The sequence below is a fragment of the Sinohyriopsis cumingii genome, chromosome 15 (genome assembly GCF_028554795.1).
Source record: "Sinohyriopsis cumingii isolate HCF-2022 chromosome 15, ASM2855479v2, whole genome shotgun sequence".
Classification (NCBI taxonomy): domain Eukaryota; kingdom Metazoa; phylum Mollusca; class Bivalvia; order Unionida; family Unionidae; genus Sinohyriopsis; species Sinohyriopsis cumingii.
In genome coordinates this window covers 109,963,744-109,982,948 of record NC_142975.1, presented here as the reverse complement: position 1 = coordinate 109,982,948, position 19,205 = coordinate 109,963,744, and the positions used below count along the sequence as shown (strand labels likewise).

The 19,205-nt window shown below is 35.0% G+C and overlaps 1 protein-coding gene across 6 annotated transcripts in view; it reads right to left on the bottom strand.

Annotated features, from left to right (window-relative positions):
• The window catches only part of LOC149782468 (mitogen-activated protein kinase kinase kinase 2-like), a 60,327-nt gene extending 47,903 nt beyond the window's left edge, over nucleotides 1-12,424 (bottom strand). For 4 of the 6 annotated variants that reach the window (XM_089933880.1, XM_089933883.1, XM_089933882.1 and 1 more), the window contains exons 1-4: nucleotides 12,322-12,424; nucleotides 8,897-8,984; nucleotides 6,804-6,922; nucleotides 2,845-3,367 (exon numbers count right to left, since the gene is read on the bottom strand). In XM_089933880.1, coding sequence (XP_089790006.1) covers nucleotides 2,845-3,354 — 510 coding nt within the window. In that variant the 5' untranslated portion in view covers nucleotides 3,355-3,367; nucleotides 6,804-6,922; nucleotides 8,897-8,984; nucleotides 12,322-12,424. Of the gene's footprint in view, nucleotides 1-2,844; nucleotides 3,368-6,803; nucleotides 6,923-8,896; nucleotides 8,985-10,427; nucleotides 10,966-12,321 lie in introns of those variants that run through there. The other 2 variants (XM_089933881.1, XM_089933885.1) reach the window with 2 other exon arrangements.
• Nucleotides 12,425-19,205: the final 6,781 nt, after the last annotated feature.

The window sequence follows — 19,205 nt, the reverse complement described above, 5'->3', positions numbered from 1 at the left end:
ACACTGGCCTTAGTGCTGCTTTTTATGTTAAATTTGATTATATTCTGAGAAGTGGTTTGGAAACAAATTTGTCTACAATTTTCTTTTATGAGCAGCCAGCTCTGGCATCACAATAAATATAAATGACAATCTGAGGCCTATCCAGAAATTTTGAGGCCTTCTAGACAGAATTATCTTGGCCCCAGTTGGATGATAATAGCAAAGGGTGATGGAGGATTGATACACAATGGAGGATGCATAAAAAATGATGCATAATGGATTAGTGTTATACCATAAGACTTAGGGTCACATGAGCACATGAAGTAAAGCCTTCCTTTTAACAGAAACACAGAATATTTAGTAGATAGAGAAGTATATTTAATATAGTTTCCTGATCAAAGACAAAACGTAAGCATGAACAATTATTTTATTTGACAATGCATATAGTGAAAATTTATTCCAAGTTTACCACTATTTCAGTTCAGATTTGACCATTATTTACATCTGACAGTATCTGTACAATTGGGAGATCTTTTCTGAACCATTTGCAGTATTTCATAAGTGGCAAAATCGCAGAAGCATCAAGACCCTCTGGCATCATGATAGTCTTGCGTTGGCCTTGTGGCATGAATATTTTGGCAACCTGATAGCAATCAGTAGGCCACATGCGTACGTCAGCATTTTTCCAATTTATGATACAGCTCTAGGGATCTTCATGAACAGCAAGAATCTGTAGAAGCCATTTGTCACATATGCTATTCTTGCAGTTTATGTAGCAATCTCCACTTCTTCCCAATCTGTCTGCATTAACTTCATCTGCCGGTACGTCAATGACTGAGCATTCATGTGAATGGTGTAGTTAACCATGTGTTTATAATGCTCTACTTTTTTCATTAAAACCATCTTTCATGTTTAAATTATAAGTGTGTACTATATTGGTTTAATCAATGTGAAGAGAAATAGAAACTCAGAAAAGGAAACAATCAACTTATCAATATGCAAAGGTGATCATGAATAGCCACAAAATACACAGAACTACACTTTGTAGCGGATACACTAGGCAGGGATGTGAGTAGTTCATTCACTCAGTCAATACACAGTTGCCTGTAGTCTGTGTGTGATTTGGATTTTTAATGTAGCTTTAACAACTTTTCAGTCATATCGCTATGATGTCTGCAGTGTGGCAGTTTATAGTGACATCTAGCACTGGGGTATCATGCCGCAGACAAGTAGCATGATGTCCCACCCAGTCACATTATCGTGGCACCAGGCTGACCAGTCCTAACACTAACCTCTTAATGCTGAGCACCATGCGAGGCAGCTGTTAGTGCCGTTTTTGTAAGTCTTTGCTATGACTCAGCCGGGGATTGAACCCACTAGCTCCCGCATCTGTGGCGGACACTCTAACAACTAGGCCACTGGGGAGGTTCAGTTGCCTGTAGTAAATCTTAACTTCATTCAAAGGGCAAATATACGTATTTGTATGTGATATAAATAAAATATATTGATATTATGTACGCTGTATCACTGATACACCACTATGTAATAAACCCACTCTTTGGACAGCAACAAGAAGCATCTGTTTCCTGGCAATCTGCTAAATCAAGATCATTATTAAATACCTGAACTTTTGTATTTTTGGTCAACTTTTTTGTATTCAATATTGTAATGTTCAGTTTTTACACAGCAAATTTCAGAAGTTGGGCAATGAATATGCAAACTTGATTTAATACTATAACGAAGGTAAGACCTACCTGTACAAAACAAAAATGTACAATAGTTGGTGTCCCAACACTTACAAACGTATCAAGACGAAATTGGCAAGATCCCCATACATCACACAGCAGTGACCAGATCTTGTTTTATTACCCTGTCAATAAACTATTACAATCTAATATGATTGTTTTTATGTCGTCTATTTTGCGTGTGTATATTTTCTGATTTCTCCATTATGAAATAAAAGAAGAGTAAACAGATTTCATACTTCAAAGGCTGCTTAGATTAGTATGTATACTCTTGTTTATTCCTAAAAGTATAAGATGCATATTTGCTTCATTCCTCATTTTTACCAAATTTCATTCTTCCAGATCACATTTTAGCTACGTGTCCATTGCTGTTTCAAAGACCTGGTTTCATGCACTCATGACTTACTGTTTTTCAGTGATATAAACAATCCTACAGTAATTTATATGAAATGACACATGTTGAATGAATATTTATAAATATATTAAGCACATAACCAGCATACACCTCTCCCTCAATAACTCGCGCACAACGGGGTCCACAAACATAGACCACACTATAAATGAGGCACGAGTTACCAAGGAACCTCCAACAATTTTTAAAAAATTGCTTTGACATCGAGAAAACCACGGGGGCAGCAGCGTTAGGGAACTGGGCTGTTTATTGACTGAATCCTGATTTTACAATCACGTCAATAATACTTTTTATTAACGTGCTTTTTCGAAAGAAGTTGTTCATTATTCTGTTTAAATAACATTTATTTTTCAAAATGTCTCAACATATGAAAGATCGTTCCAACTGGTTTCATCAACCATCACGTGTACGTGAAAATTTAGGCAATGGAGGCAAGACACAGTGGAAGATGCATGACAAATGACATAACATGGTGCCAGACCATAAAACTTAATGACAAGTGAGCTAAAAAATATGAACACAAGTCTTATAATTTTCACAGAAGGATAGAATATTTAGTACATACAGAAATATATTTGGTATAAATCTGTCAGAAAATTATAACTACACACTACCATTAAGAGGCATTGCAGAAAGGAAGCAAGATTAGTCATTTATATTTGCCTCGATATATAATAAAAATTCAGTTCAAAGTTGACCATTACTTACATAAGTCAGTATCAGCGTATTAGGGAGGTCTTTTCTGAACCAATTGCAGTATTTCATTAGTGAGAAAATTGCCGGAGCATCGAGGTCCTCAGGCATCTTTGTAGTCTTGTGTTGTCCTTTTGGCATGAATATTTTGGCAACCTGATAGCAATCAGTGGGCCACATGCTTATGTCAGCATTTTTCCAATTTATAGCTGAGTAATGAGGATCAGCATGTACAGCAAGAATCTGATGAAGCCATTTGTCACATATACTATTCTTGCAGTTTATGTACCAAGTTCCACGATTTCTTACTTTTAGTTTGATATTCTTCCATGAGCATGAGCCACATTGATTTCCAGTTGATGAACCACATGGTGTGCTGAAGACTTTTTGTGTGATGTCACCATGCAGTTTTTTAACCTCGTCGTCTATATAGTCATGAAGAGCTTCCTTCATGATAATCAAGGACTGGCTACATTTCAGCCAGTTCTTGTACTCTCCATCACTGAATCTGCCTGGTGTACTCATGGCATGATAGTCCCTAAAAGAACATTAAAACAATGATGTATACTATATATGAGTAAGACTCCAAGGTGCAGCACCAAAGGAGCAGGCCTTCTTAAACCCATGGGTAAAGATGCGACAGAGTATCCGGGTACCTGCCCATTAAAGTACCCAAATAAGAAAATGAGTCATAGGATACCTGCTTAGTTCATATAGAAAAACAATGTTTCCAAATTCTGATCAAAGATTATATCTGGTGATGTCAGAAGACTGCGAGTCACAGAATAATGAGTTCGTGGAATGATTGATCTCTTCTGTAAAGTAACCGGAAATATGAATCTAAAAACATTGTTTTTCCTATGGTATGTGCATTCAGAATAAATGGTACATTTGTTATGCAGCTAGATCATTAAAGCACAGTTACAAGATATAGAGATGATACTTTTGAACTACCTCATGATTCCTTACTACTCCAACTCAGCTCATGCAACGCTTGATCTTTGTATTTCAGGGGAACATCATAACTTATCCTCATACTCTATCTGATTTAATTCAGACATTTCATATCTAACAGAACAATGGGAACAGCATAACTTATCCTCATACTCTATCTGATTTAATTCAGACATTTCATATCTAACAGAACAATGGGAACAGCATAACTTATCCTCATACTATATCTGATTTAATTCAGACATTTCATATCTAACAGAACAATGGGAACAGCATAACTTATCCTCATACTCTATCTGATTTAATTCAGACATTTCATATCTAACAGAACAATGGGAACAGCATAACTTATCCTCATACTCTATCTGATTTAATTCAGACATTTCATATCTAACAGAACAATGGGAACAGCATAACTTATCCTCATACTCTATCTGATTTAATTCAGACATTTCATATCTAACAGAACAATGGGAACAGCATAACTTATCCTCATACTATATCTGATTTAATTCAGACATTTCATATCTAACAGAACAATGGGAACAGCATAACTTATCCTCATACTCTATCTGATTTAATTCAGACATTTCATATCTAACAGAACAATGGGAACAGCATAACTTTTCCTCATACTCTATCTGATTTAATTCAGACATTTCATATCTAACAGAACAATGGGAACAGCATAACTTATCCTCATACTATATCTGATTTAATTCAGACATTTCATATCTAACAGAACAATGGGAACAGCATAACTTATCCTCATACTCTATCTGATTTAATTCAGACATTACATATCTAACAGAACAATGTCCATTTCATATTAGACACCACTGAAGTATGGCATTGCACTGATCAGGACTGTGAGTTTTGCTGACATGAGTCATGTACAGAACAAAAAGAAATTCACTTATAAAGCAACTTAAGGTCTCTCCAACTTTAATAGCATCATAAACAATATTCTGACACAGACACAGAGACATGTCGAGCTTTTTGGTAGAGCTCCAGACACACAGGCAATACACATCACTGGCCATACAAAGCCAAAGTCCCCCCAAGCGCTACTGCAAAGCTGTCAAAAACCAGAAATGTGCTATCTCAAACTGGTTTCTTTCTAACTTTGTCGAACACCCACAATCCACCCCAGTGGAATCAAATACAACAATGAGATTGCAAATGTAAACTCGCGTACTTGCCAACCAGAGTGGATCATTCACCAGTGAACATGCTATTCCATAAAAAAAGATTTCCATGTAGTGTTTCACTGCACTCATAATAGCAGCACTTGTCATATCTTTAGGACAGAAACTATAAATTTCCAAGAAAGTAATGAATTAGGCATTTCCTTATGTCACAACACACTTCGTTAGAACTGTACACTGTAGGCATACTGTAATGCACAGTGTCGTACCATTGTTTACCATGGAATGTTTTCCAAATCAGAACTGACGAAAGTTAAATTTTAACCGTATACAAGATATCAATTATCAATTTCACATGACATCCATCGATTACATGTGATAATACAGTAATAATATCAAATGATTTTATGTTTCTATTTTCTCATGCTTATAACTTGTGTACTTCGGGTAGACAGATCACTGCCCTCATTAATATGTTTGTCTTAATGCACAGCACATGTATTTGGAAAACCAAAAGCATGTGGCTCCATATGCGCATTGTGCAATACTTCCAACACATTACAATTATGAATTGTATCTTGATTTTTTTTTCTTTTCTAAGAGTGGCATAAACATATTCTACTTAAATAATTATTCAGATTTTCATAAAAGAGTACAAACTTGGTGATCTTTATATAGAGTGAGAGGCAATAATAACACCTGAAAAATACTGTGTTTTCAATCTGCTAACTAAACTGCAAGTGTACACGGTTATTTTACATCAATTTGGGAAAAGTTGACTTAGAAAAATAATCTATGTCAATCTTTGCACCAAGACAAGGAAATCCCAGTAGCAGTGTTGTATTATAAATAATATAAGCCCGGATTTCCTTGTTCCACGGAGATGAAAGAGCAATGCTTACTATGTCTAAGCATGACAGCTATCCATCCAAAGCTTTGACATACATGATTATATGGTCCAAGTATGACAGCCATTTAAAAAAGCTGTGAGACATATGATTATACTGTCCAAGCATGTTAGTTATGAATCCAAAGTTTTGTGACACGTATATGATAAAACAGAAAAACTTAAAATACTTATACCACAGTTTATGCTGCTCACTGAATGAGTGTCTTCACATTTTCTTTGCTCTAGTAGGCAAGGCAAAAGTAAGAATGGCTATTGTGCCTATTCCGCTGAATGAGTGGCTGCATATTAGTGTCTTTGCTCTAGTAGGCAAGGCTAAAGTACGAATGGCTATTGTGCCTATTCCGTTGAATGAGTGGCTGCATATTAGTGTCTTTGCTCTAGTAGGCAAGTCAAAAGTAAGAATGGCTATTGTGCCTATTCCACTGCATGAGTGTCTGCATATTAGTGTCTTTGCTCTAGTAGGCAAGGCAAAAGTAAGAATGGCTATTGTGCCTATTCACTGAATGAGTGGCTGGATCTTAGTGTCTTTGCTACAGTATGTAAGACAAAGGTAAAAATGGCCAAAGTGTCTATTCTATTGACTGAGTGATGTATAGTGTCTTTGATAAAGTAGGCAAGACAAAAGCAGGAATTGCTAATATATCTATCCTATAATACGCCATTTTACTTTCATCTTTGATACATGTTGTATAGCAATCACTGTGTCCGCTAATCAAACATCTGAAATGTTTAGTGGTATAATGGAACAATACAATATAATACAAGGTGGATAAACTGACAAGAAAAGGACATTTGTACCAGTGATCAATAAAACTTAGCAACGAGGAGGTACTGTTTCTAAAACATTTTCTACTGGGCCTACTTATAAGTTTCTTTTCTGATTTTGGCACTAATTTAAGTGTATTTTTTAACATTACATGCAAACAATTAAACATATGCAAATAGCCCTTACAATATATTACCTGGTGAGATTATGACAGTATCTTCAATCATCAATGCAAGGCCAGCAAGCTGGAGTTTCCATGATCTCAAAGCAGCATAGATATTTCAAACATATATGCTATTATGCTTTATTTCTGCCCTGAAACAAGAGTCACATTGTTTTTACTTTATCAATATTTGTTCAGCATCATTTGTCCAATAATAAAAGACTTTTTCTAACAAAATTAAGGACATCTGAGGCTATATACACATACTGGCTAAAGCAGTGCATAACATAAAAAGTTGCATATTTGTAGCTTTTCAAGAAGAATGAGTTTGACCTCAGTTTAAATCATTTACCACACATGGTATAGTGACTATAGTGGAGCGTAGCATAGTCACTATACCATCTATATGCATCCCAATCAAGGAATCCTACCTATGCTTCCAAAGAGCCATATTCAAGGCAGCCACTAAGTCTGTCCCTCGTGGTCATCGTCCAGTTTATAGACCCTGTTTGGATGAAGAATTTCATCCTCTTCTCAAGCATCGGGTGACCCAGACATAGCAGATCACCTGATCGAATCCCTGGACACTGCCAGGTGCACTCGCTGGGAAGGAAATACAGGATCACTCAACTTTACATGCTCCAGCCAGAAATGCTGGAACTTGAAGACTTGGCACCGCTCAGCAACCACCAGTTCAAGCTCACCCTGTTGTCAAACCAAATGTTGTAGCTAGCCACTTATTACAAATGGCAAAAGCACCCCTGGAGAAACAGCACCAATGTCAAGTACAAGATGAATGGTGACAATAATGACATCGGAAGTCAGATGAACTAGATCAAAATACTCCAGAGGCATTTACAGCAACAGAACCTGAAATGGTGCTATGCATCATCAAATCAACAGGATATTTTAACATCCTGTCTGAGTTCTTGAAGCATTATGGCCCGAAGGCAAAGGAATGGCTCGACGCTTTTTACACCTGGGTTGTTAGGGAAAAGTGCATGCCAACTTTGTGGCACCAGGCAAAGATTAGTATGATCCCAAAGCCTGGCAAAGAGTTATCAGCTGATCTCCTTGCTTTCAGTCTGTTTTAAAGTACTGGAGCACCTGATTCTCCAAAGAATATTATAACTGTTGAGCAGGCAGGTTTCACGCATGGCAGTAGCACTTGCGATCAAGTCCCTGCCTTCACTACATTTGTTGAAAATGGTTTTCACAGGAACCTTGAAACTGGAATTGTTTTCCTTCATTCAGTCAACAGTGGTAACATGGACAGTTTCAAAATGTTGGTTAAAATATATAAGTATTCACACATCAGCATAGTTAGTTTATTGTATGCAAGTATTCACACCTCAGTAGTTAGCTTACTGTATGCAAGTATTTACAATTCAGCATAATTAGTTTATTGTATGCAAGTATTTACACATCAGCATAGTTAGTTTATTGTATGCAAGTATTCACACCTCAGTAGTTAGCTTACTGTATGCAAGTATTTACAACTCAGCATAATTAGTTTATTGTATGCAAGTATTTACACATCAGCATAGTTAGTTTATTGTATGCAAATATTTACACCTAAGTATATTTAGTTTATTGTATGCAAGTATTCACACCTCAGTATAGTTAGTTTATTGTATGCAAGTATTTACACCTCAGAATAGTTAGTTTATTGTATGCAAGTAGTTACACCTCAGCATAGTTAGTTTATTGTATGCAAGGATTTACACCTCAGTATAGTTAGCTTACTGTATGCAAGTATTCACACCTCAGCATAGTTTATTGTATGCAAGTATTCACACCTCAGCATAGTTAGCTTACTGTATTGCAAGTATTCACACCTCAGCATTGTTAGTTTATTGTATGCAAGTATTTACACTGCAGTACAGTCATAGTTTATAATAAAATCTTAAAGGAGTGCAGCCAGGAACATTACCCTTGCTAAACTAACTGATCTGATACCAATAACATTAAAACTTCTAAACTGCCTTGCCAATTATATCAGCAAAGGAGATGATCAAACACTAATTACCTATAAATATGTGTATTCTTTAATAATTGTGAACATAACTTAATCTGTGCTGGCCTTTAAAAGACATGTCATACGCTTATGCTCTACATAAACTTACCTTTAGTAGACAAGTTATACATGATTTCAAAGAAATATCTGTAGTGTCAGTCATTGTATTGTGTCATGCTCGGATTCGTTGTCAATATCTGAAATAAATATTTAGATATAATTTATCATTCATAAATCTTGCCTGGCTGAGTTTGTAAAAAGGCCAGGGTTGAATCATAGCCATAAGTAGTCTGTATTCAAGCATTCATTTATTTTGTTTAAAACAGTTATCTGAATATTATCCACAAAGATCTAGATATGTCTAGAATCCAATTTATAGATTTGTTTTATAATTATAACACAAGGTGTAACAAAATTAAATTTAGTGGTAAAATAGTGATGATCAATAATGTTTACACATCTTATGATTATGCTAAATGGACATTCCTCATAAAAATATTTAATGAGTACCATGCAGTAATAATTGTTTCATTCTATCCTAGTGACTGATTTTTGAGTTGGGTTTAAGTTATTAATAAATCTTAGTTTTATGGCTATTTGGAATTTGGTTTTGAGGTTTGTAGCATTTCTGTCCGTCTTATCATTGTATTGTTGCCAGGATAAAATAGTTGGAATAACCTGGAGGCCATATGACAAAAAAAGAAAGAAAAGAGAAACAAAATAAAACATCTTGCTATATCAAAGTAAAAGTATGAAAGGAACTTCATTCAACATTAAGCTTATGCACTGAAAAAATATAGATTACAAACAATTGCACAACATCTTGTATCATTAACATGAAGAAAATAATAATCAACAAATAAGATAACATTTTTTCTAGTACTGTCAGTTTAAAAGATCTCAGTACTGTCTTTGTCATATTGTCTTTGTGTTCTTGCTAGTCTGTGCTATCCTGATGTGTCTACACCAATCTTTGCCTGTCTTTGCAATGTCCATTAGGACTTAAATAAGGTCATCATAAAAAATCTCAATCTAAACAAGCCATCCTATATCTTTCTGTAGATTATTAACTAAAACACAGCATGCACCTTTGAGAATACAACTGTCAAAATATCTAAAGGGGGTGGGGGCTGCAATTGTTTCGATGGTACATACAGGTATAATGGTATAAACAGCACAATCGATACGAGGTGGAGCTAAAGTGTAGGGAATACATTATTCAGAAATAAACAACAAAGCTGTGATTAGTGCATTATTATGAAATGTAGTGTATGTCAGGTAAAATTAAAGTTGTGTCATTGGCTATATGTGAGGTTAAGTCAGTTTATAGTGACATGATGCTTTGTATTTTTCGTGACTTTTTTAATGTGATACACATCAATCTGATGATCAGTGAAAATGTATCTCTTTTTACAAGATTACCCAAGTCTAGTTCTAGCAGAGTTACCCCTCTTAAATGCAGTGGAAGATAGTTCTCTCGTGATACCTACAGACCCACTCTCCACTAGTCCTATGATGTAAAACGCCTTCCCTGATATTTGTGTTTTGGGGGTTTGTGGGACCCCAATGCTATGCCAGTCTCACAATTTTATTTTATCTAAATGTTTAGTACAATTATTTAAAATGTTGCGTACATGTACCTTGTTGCACACTATTACGTTGCCTTGAGACGGTCCCTCGTTGAAAGCACATGTCGGCTTTGAATGAGATCGACCGACACTCATTTCATCCATTCTGATGATTATTTCGACTCGTCACTATGTTTCGAGTAACTGTTAGATAATTATGTATTATTAGATGACAATATTTTATTTTGCCTTACTTGTTTACAGTGTATTTTAATCAAATATTGCCTCCCGGATCGTGTTCCGCTAGATTTGTAATGGCGCCACTGTTCGCAGTACTTTAGGTTGCTGAGCGCGAGGTGGTAGCGTTCTCGTTTCTAACCCGTATCTGGAGAACCTCGAGTGTCCCCGTTGTTTATGTTTGTGTAAACATCCGAGGTTCTCCAAGGGTATAGAGAGTATAAATAAGGCCCCCGTCCTTGCAGACGAGGGACTGACAATATTGAAATCACAACCGTCTGTCTCCTTTCGGATCAACATTCTAAATCAAAATTTGTATCAGTCATGACTACTTTTATTCAGGTAAAAGCCCTTTCTGAAAGTGTTTTGTTACTACCAATATCAAAATTCGGATTTGTCCAAAACTTGGATTTACCCGAATTTTGATTTATACAAATTTCGGATTGGTCCAAAATTCGGATTTGCCCAGATTTGGATTTATACAAATTTCGGATTTGCCCAGATTTTGATTTATATAAATTTCGGATTGGTCCAAAATTCGTTTTTGCCCAGATTTTAATTTATACAAATTTCAGATTTGTCTGAAAATTTGGAGTTACCTAGAATTCATTTAAAGGTTTTATTTGACAGAATTTCTATTAATAGGGTTAGTACAATCAAATACTAATAGAATTTTACTTTGATGTTATTACATCAAATCTAGTTTAAAAACGTATTTATGCTGAAATTGTTATTTCTTAAAATATACATATACACTGGCGTATTTAAAACAATAATCTTGTTTGGCTTGTGTTGTATAGAAAATGTATGGTCATGAAGTAAAATTATTATTGTGTATGTCAATGTAATTGTGATTTGGTGAGAATTAGAAAAAGGAAATAAGAGAACACAATAAAAAGTAAAACATAATTTATTCTGTATTTATTTACAATATAGATAGCACACATTTCTTCATTCTTCTCTATAATCTCCTCTGTCATTCTAGCCTTTTATTGAAAGAAATATCAATACAAACACTACAATCAAAAGGTTATATTCGTTTCACCTCAAGAAAGTACCTGGCGAACCCTAAAATATTTTATGACTGAAAGAACCGTAGGAAACAGTCGTAACAGTACATACAGGTATAATGGTATAAACAACACAATCGATAGGAGGTAGAGCTAAAGTGTAGGGAATACATTATTCAGAAATAAACAACAAAGCTGTGATTGGTGCATTATTATGAAATGTAGTGTATGTCAGGTAAAATTAAGGTTGTGTCATTGGCTATATGTGAGGTTAAGTCAGTTTATAATGACATGATGCTTTGTATTTTTCGTGATTTTTTTAATGTGATACACATCAATCTGATGATCAGTGAAAATGTATCTCTTTTTACAAGATTACCCAAGTCTAGTTCTAGCAGAGTTACCCCTCTTAAATGCAGTGGAAGATAGTTCTCTCGTGATACATACAGACCCACTCTCCACTAGTCCTATGATGTAAAACGCCTTCCCTGATATTTGTGTTTTCGGGGTTTGTGGGACCCCATAAACACAAATATCAGGGGAAGCGTTTTACACTGTAGGACTACCCCACCCCTTTCACTATCCAATTCCTCTACTCTGTAGTCTCCACGTTATGGACCGCTGAAGATATAGGCTGTAACCGTCCTTAGGTTCCTGTGAATATATGTAAACGATACACACACTCATTTGCTATACAGTATGAATTGAAAAAGGCTTACTATATTTTGGATACAAAACTTTGAAGTTCTTCTTTAACTCGTAATCTATTCCATCTCCAATCCAGTTTAACCGGAATAATCCTGCAGATTTTGTACTGAAAAGGAAACTTCCGTTTGCACACGGTCCTAATGGTTATTCCCCAAGTTTCGCTTTTACGTTTGTGTCATATTTTAATGAATAAAAAGTATAATTTATTCTTTGGTTTGGAAATATTGTTTTGTATTTCTAAGCTTTAATGGAACTTTTAACGCATATTGGGTATGAAAATAGGAACACTAAAGCTGCTCTGACTTCATTCCTTTCAGAGTAACCATAGGAATGCAGGGGATGTAACTCATTTTAACTTACGGGGCAGGACTCTGTTTTTATGCACAAATTTAGCGACAACAACGTAGCTAGAGGGCGCTTCAGTCGGGCCGAGTGCCGACATCTTACTATTTTTGTACCGAGAGGGTACCCTTCTTTACAGGGCTCCCATTCTTTTAATTTTGAACGGATAATTTCATGAATAGCGGGAAAATTTTACGTGATAACGTGCGCAAAGGAAATCATTTGGATTTCCTTTTAAATTATACGTTATTGGTAAGAATTTGATACGGCTCAAAGAATATTTTCATGAAAAGTCCACCATCATGGATCATGGAGGGTTTCACAAGGGAGAGGTTGTATTTATGTATCAAAATATAGAATGTGCCAAGAATATTGTCGTACTTATCTTCGTTTCGTGGGAATAGGGCTGTATTATAACATACTATATGTCTCATCGTCAACCGTAAATATGTGTCAGTTTTCTCCCTTGAGCACCTGGTAGAAGTATCAACCACAGATTCTGACGTTTTATCAATAAAGTACAACGAAATCTGTGACAACACGAAATCACCTTATCAGTATAATAAATATACATATATTTATAGTACATATAGTACATTCAGGGAAATTATTGTAAGGTACTTTGCTGACAAAATGTCAGACTTATTCGGTAGCAACTATATACTCAATAAATATAAATATCGTTGCTACCGCTACCTGTAACCAGCAGCTTGTTTTTATTATTACTGCTACAAAATAGTATTAAACCTGTTTGATACCTTTGGACATGAAATTAATGTAGTAGTAAGAAAGATTAATACAAATGTATAGTTGTATCTTCACAGATGAAATGTGATTGTTTTCTGTTTGAAGAATAAGATACACACACACACACACACACACACACGTAATAATTTAATACAAACGTTTGAAGTTTTTAAGGTTACTCACAGTTCAGGCTATTGTAGCATCCATACCCCCTGCATAAACATCTTCATTTGTCTGTGATTTTATTGTAATTTTACACTGTTTAAAATAAGTTGATATTTTTACGACAACAAAACAAAAAAAAAATGCCAGCACGATCCAATTATGCAATAAAGCAACTGCAAAATATATAAATAAATAAATAAAAATAAAAAGTATATACAGTACTGTATTTAACTTTTCACAGGAAATATTAGAGAAAAATAAATACTTTATGCAAACTTTCAGTCATAAAAACAATATTTTTGATGAATTAGTCTAAACAGATTCTAATATAGGTAGTTATTAAAAAGGAATAAATACCTGGATTTTCTTGTTACATTCTCCTTATAGATTTCTTTTGAAAAATAAGGAGGCATATGGTACCAATCCATTTTTTTTTCACTTTCACATGAATAAAACATGAATAAGAACAAGCTTTGCACATAATAAAGCTTTTGGACTGGACATACACTCATAATCGTAAATTCGGAGCAATTAAAACTGTAAATTCTGGATTGTCCGTTGCACATTTCCCCAATATTTCCTTTTGCATACTACATACATTTGTAAATTATGCCTCAAGAACCGTCTGGCTATATTCTCTAGTGACCGCTTAATCCCAAAAAAATTTCCATTACGGATTTGTTTTCAATATATATACTGTACAAAAAAATGTTCACTTTTTGGAGAATTCTTCTTCTGTTGCAGGCAATAAAATAAGTTATTATATGCTCATTTTTTTCCCCGTTAACTTTACATTGACAGAATCGTTCAATATTCCCCGGTACTGAAAGCGCACGACAATTCACATATAGCATTCACGCGAATAAAGGAACTACTTTCTTTTGTAAATAAACAATGGACTCAGACGCCAGCACTTTTGATTTGTAATCAAATCATGTACAGTCGCGTAAGAGGCTCTTTACGTTGTGGTTGTTTAAATTTGTTTCTAAATGAACTAAAACATGTTTCGTGGACTGCAAAAAACCCCAGCTGTCTTGACATTTTGCGTTGATACAATGTTACGGATTTAGGCTAGCTATCTTATATAAATGACGGATTAGGTCCTTACAAATAACAAGGCATATACTGTTTTCTTTAGCTGGTGATAAGAATGGCAAAATAAAATATACTTACAGTTTTACGTCCTAAATTTCCTCAAAATGTTTTTCTTAATTCTGCAATTCCGAATTACATGAGCCATGTCATAGGTTTTCAATCTGGATTACACATTTCGAAAGTGAGCTGTAATTTCGATAAGTGCAATTGCATCCTCCTTACTGCACTCAAAATGAAATACACATTAAATTCCATAGCGTCTTTTTGAAAATTGCAATTGGAAGAATTCATATTTTTCCCACGTTATGATTTCAAACATTCAATGACATAAACAGAAACACATTTGCAGACGTAAACACGCTTCTCCCGCGCCACTTCAATCCAATGTATTTCATGTATAATTTGCACATATGAATCCAGTCCAAAATCACAAACTTTCGTCGAATCGAAACAAAATACCAAAATATATTCATTCCAGATCAAATGGAAAAGTCGCTGCAATGCCCATTCATTCACAATATAATTGCAATGCCAGTAGCTGGTACAGGAAAGTAACATTTCCATTGGTCAGAATGTTACCACGTAATCAAAACGAATTGCGTTCATGTCATTTTGTAATGTCCAATCTGCGCTTGTGTATTTAGTTTGGAATACGGCATTCATTCATTTACGTTGTTTCTTGTGGTGTATTTTGTTTATATAATTAAACCTTAGGAAGAATAAAAAAATGAGCATATAATAAAAAGGTTACTGCATTTGTATGGGAAAATATGAACTCGTTTTGTCGGAAGGATATACTGCACTCACAAGTTCGTGCAGTATTCATTCCGAAAACTCGCTCATATTTTCCCATACAAATGCAGTAACCTATAATTGTTTGCACTTGCTATGAGCAAAAACCATGAAAAGGAGAATACTTTATTTGCTAATTTGTTATTTCTGATGCTTTGACCGTCTCAAAAATATCATATTTATTAACCTGAGATGAAATTTTAAATTTGGCCTGTTATCCCTAACAAGTTTAATGCCGCAATCACCGGCCTAGTATTTAATAAAAAAATCATAAAAAATCAAATACACAAGTGAGGTCAAAAAGGTCAATATTTTTGGATAACTATATTAAAACAAAGCATAAGAATATTATCCACTTGACCAGAGGCGGCGTTAGGAGTACGCGGGGCCTAGGGCCGACCATGACCGCGCGGGGCCAGAGTATGTATCGGTATCTCGATTGGCATGCTACTGCAAACACTGCTTATGTCTAGACTAGATCAACTTTCGCGATTTGGTGCACGAATTTAGTTTTTTCATTATTCATAAAAAAATCCTGTTTGTGGACAACGTTTTTTTTAATCGAAATATTAACATGGCGAAACCATTTTGAACCACTATTAATAAATGTTACCGCGCACACCGCTATTGAGACACTAGTTGAAGGCAGTGTTTCAAGAAGCAGACTGAACTAAGTTACTGTGGTATCTATAAGGGGTTTCACGGTTTGTATCTCCCCTTGAAAACACCAGAGGGCATCTCTGTACAACTCACTTCCGGATAGTTCAATCAATTAAGATGGCAGATGTAAATCAAGAAAATGTGACAGACCGCTCACATTATGCAAGCAGGATCGATATCTCACTATCTTAAAAAGAAATTCTATCAATATTTAATCAATTGGTTTTACATCTTTCTTTTCCCACTAACTTGCGCTGCTCCCAGCTTTCAAATAAATATTCTCTGCCCATTTGAGAACTTCATTATCTTTCCATTACTACCTTATGCTCTAATCTGTATTATTTAATTGTACGAAAGTGTATCGCTGCGTAAAAAGTTCTTGCAATTTATCTCGCTTGAAGAATATTAAAAATATGTTTATTATTTACAGCTTCAATCATAGCAGTTAATGGAGGTTGAACGACAGCGAGAAAAAAATCTAACTTCTTAAGGTTCTTTTATTATTGATTTAGACTGTTGCTTTTTACTAATGTTCATTATATTTTTCCATGAAATAAATTGAGCTTTTTCAAAATGTACAAATGTCATCCACGCTTGAACAGAGAGGTGCACGTGCGAGTCTCCTTGATCATTATTTTAATTGTATTTCCTTGAACGGTTGGAAATTTTAGAGTATACAGTTTGGAGAAATATCAGTGTTAGACACACTATGCATGTATATGATATTTGTGGCTCTCACTTATCTGCCTGTCTGTATGTCTGTCTTATTTCATTTGGTGCATGGGTATGTATATCCTCAAATGAATGTGTGTTCGCATGCGTATATTATATAAACATACGTCTGGTTAAAAACGAGCATAAAATGATGCTAAGATAGAGTGACTGATAGATAAAGACAAACAAATATGAATATTTGTGAGGATCCATTTATGATTGACCTGTAGAGCATGTTCTTACAAGCAGTCCCTTTTTTAAATTATACTGTTTGCAATTTCACATCCGATCACGTGGATCAATGAAAGTTAAACAGAATTAAATTAATTTTAAGAAGGCTGTTCTAGATGAATTTGCTGGTGGCAATCAGAAATGTTGTCTAAAGACCCCAGCAAATTTGAGAGATATTACCTGTCGGCATAAGCAAAGAAAATCATGCTGGAAACTATTGCATATACCGTCAGATACTTGATGTTTCAAAAGTATAAAAAAAGAGAAAAAAAACGTCATTGTGCATGCTATTTAATCTGAATATTGTACGAAATTTACACCCAAATATGAATAAATATTCCGTCTGCATTAATTACCCTCCTTTATCGTTATGATAGCTAATGTAATTATTGCTTTATTAAGTTCCTCTAAACACATTAAAATACTGTGTTCCATTTAAAAAATAAAATTAAAAAATTTCTGGTTAAAAATATTCAGCATTACAAATCAGCTGACGTATCTAATTCGTGTTAAAATTTTCTTATCGAACTTGTGTTATAAATTTCTTAACTCATGTTATAAACGAACTATTAGCCTTGCGAAAGTAACTGAGAAAGAAGGATGTATCAACATATGAAGAATGCAAATTGTTGAGATTGTTTTCGTTAAAGTTATATAACCGAAAATGTGCAATAAATGATTAAAATCGGAGAGAAAAGTGAAATGTTCTTACGGATGTATCTGAACTTATGGATAATGAATCTATATTATCAGGTATGGACAGTGCATTTAATTTAATTTTTTTATATCATTTAAGTATGGAAGGTAAATATTATTTAATTATCCGATATAATGTAAGTATGAACACTGAATCTAATTATCTGATTTAATGTCTATAATTATTCACTTAGCATGAACAAAATATGTTTGACATATATAATTGATACATTGGATTAACCATAATGATCTTTAGTACAGTTAAGATTCCTTCCTTTGATGACTTTATGTTTCGCTAACCATGTATAGAACGGTGAACTATCCAGAACTGAAAATGTTTTGTGGGCATGCGCATTGGAGCTAAGGGAGCTAATTTTAGGCGCTACGATCAGTAACTCCGTTGAAACCGTGAAACCCCGTATAGGCTATCCGGGTACTATGTGCGGCCTGTATCAGCGTTTCCAATTTACCGGAGAATATAGCTTTACAAACTCATAAGGACGACCTTAGGCCTGAAGCACGGGGCCCCCTTAAGAGCGGGGCCTGGGGCGGTCGGCCCACTTACCACCCCCAAACGCCGTTCATGACTGGACCAGATAAGTCAATGACAGTTCATAGCAGAAAAAGTTTATACACCCAATCCCAAATTTATACGTGCAGTTTTCACGTCCGAAGGTCATTGTTGACACCATGTGATGCTCACAATGCAAAACCGCAAGCCCGTTTCCTAGATGATAATTCTGCAAAACAGTGAACACTAAACATGCTGATGCAATTGAAAATAGTTGTTATCCAATCCGTTTTTGAGATATGCTACTTGCCCCATAGCTACGATGTCGTAGCCTCAACTTGATTTGTTGTGGTTGAGGCTACCAACTTATCCCATATCATGTAATGGAGCGAAACAAATCATCACTAATGTCAGAAAAAGAAATAGTGTAGAAATTTACTACTTAAGTATAATCATGTTGTGAAAAAAATTTGGCTTATTTTGAATTTATTAAGCCTTTACACGATAAAATGAATTGGCATGGTTACACTAACCTCACCGTGTCCGCCATGACAGATAAAGCGAGACTCTTGCCGTGACCCCTTTTCTAAATAAGGCTTACCAGACGATATGTAGATATCCTACGCTATGTTATCATTTGTTGAATGACAAAGCGCGAAGACGGAGAATGGATACTTGCATTAATTGCGACAAGTAATTTTTTTGGGAAAAGGCAAAGTCAACGACTTTCCAAATCCAGTGGGTAGCATGACTAATGCATCCTTTTTATCAACAAGTAGCGAATAACGGCTTCTTGGTGGAATTTCAAAGTTATCGATAAACCGTATTTACTTTTAATGCGCAGAATTTCTGGCTCAAACCGCGCCATATTTTTAATACGATTTGTTTACGTTTCCAAAAAAGGCCTCAATGTCCTTATATGGCATACAAACAAACGAGGCT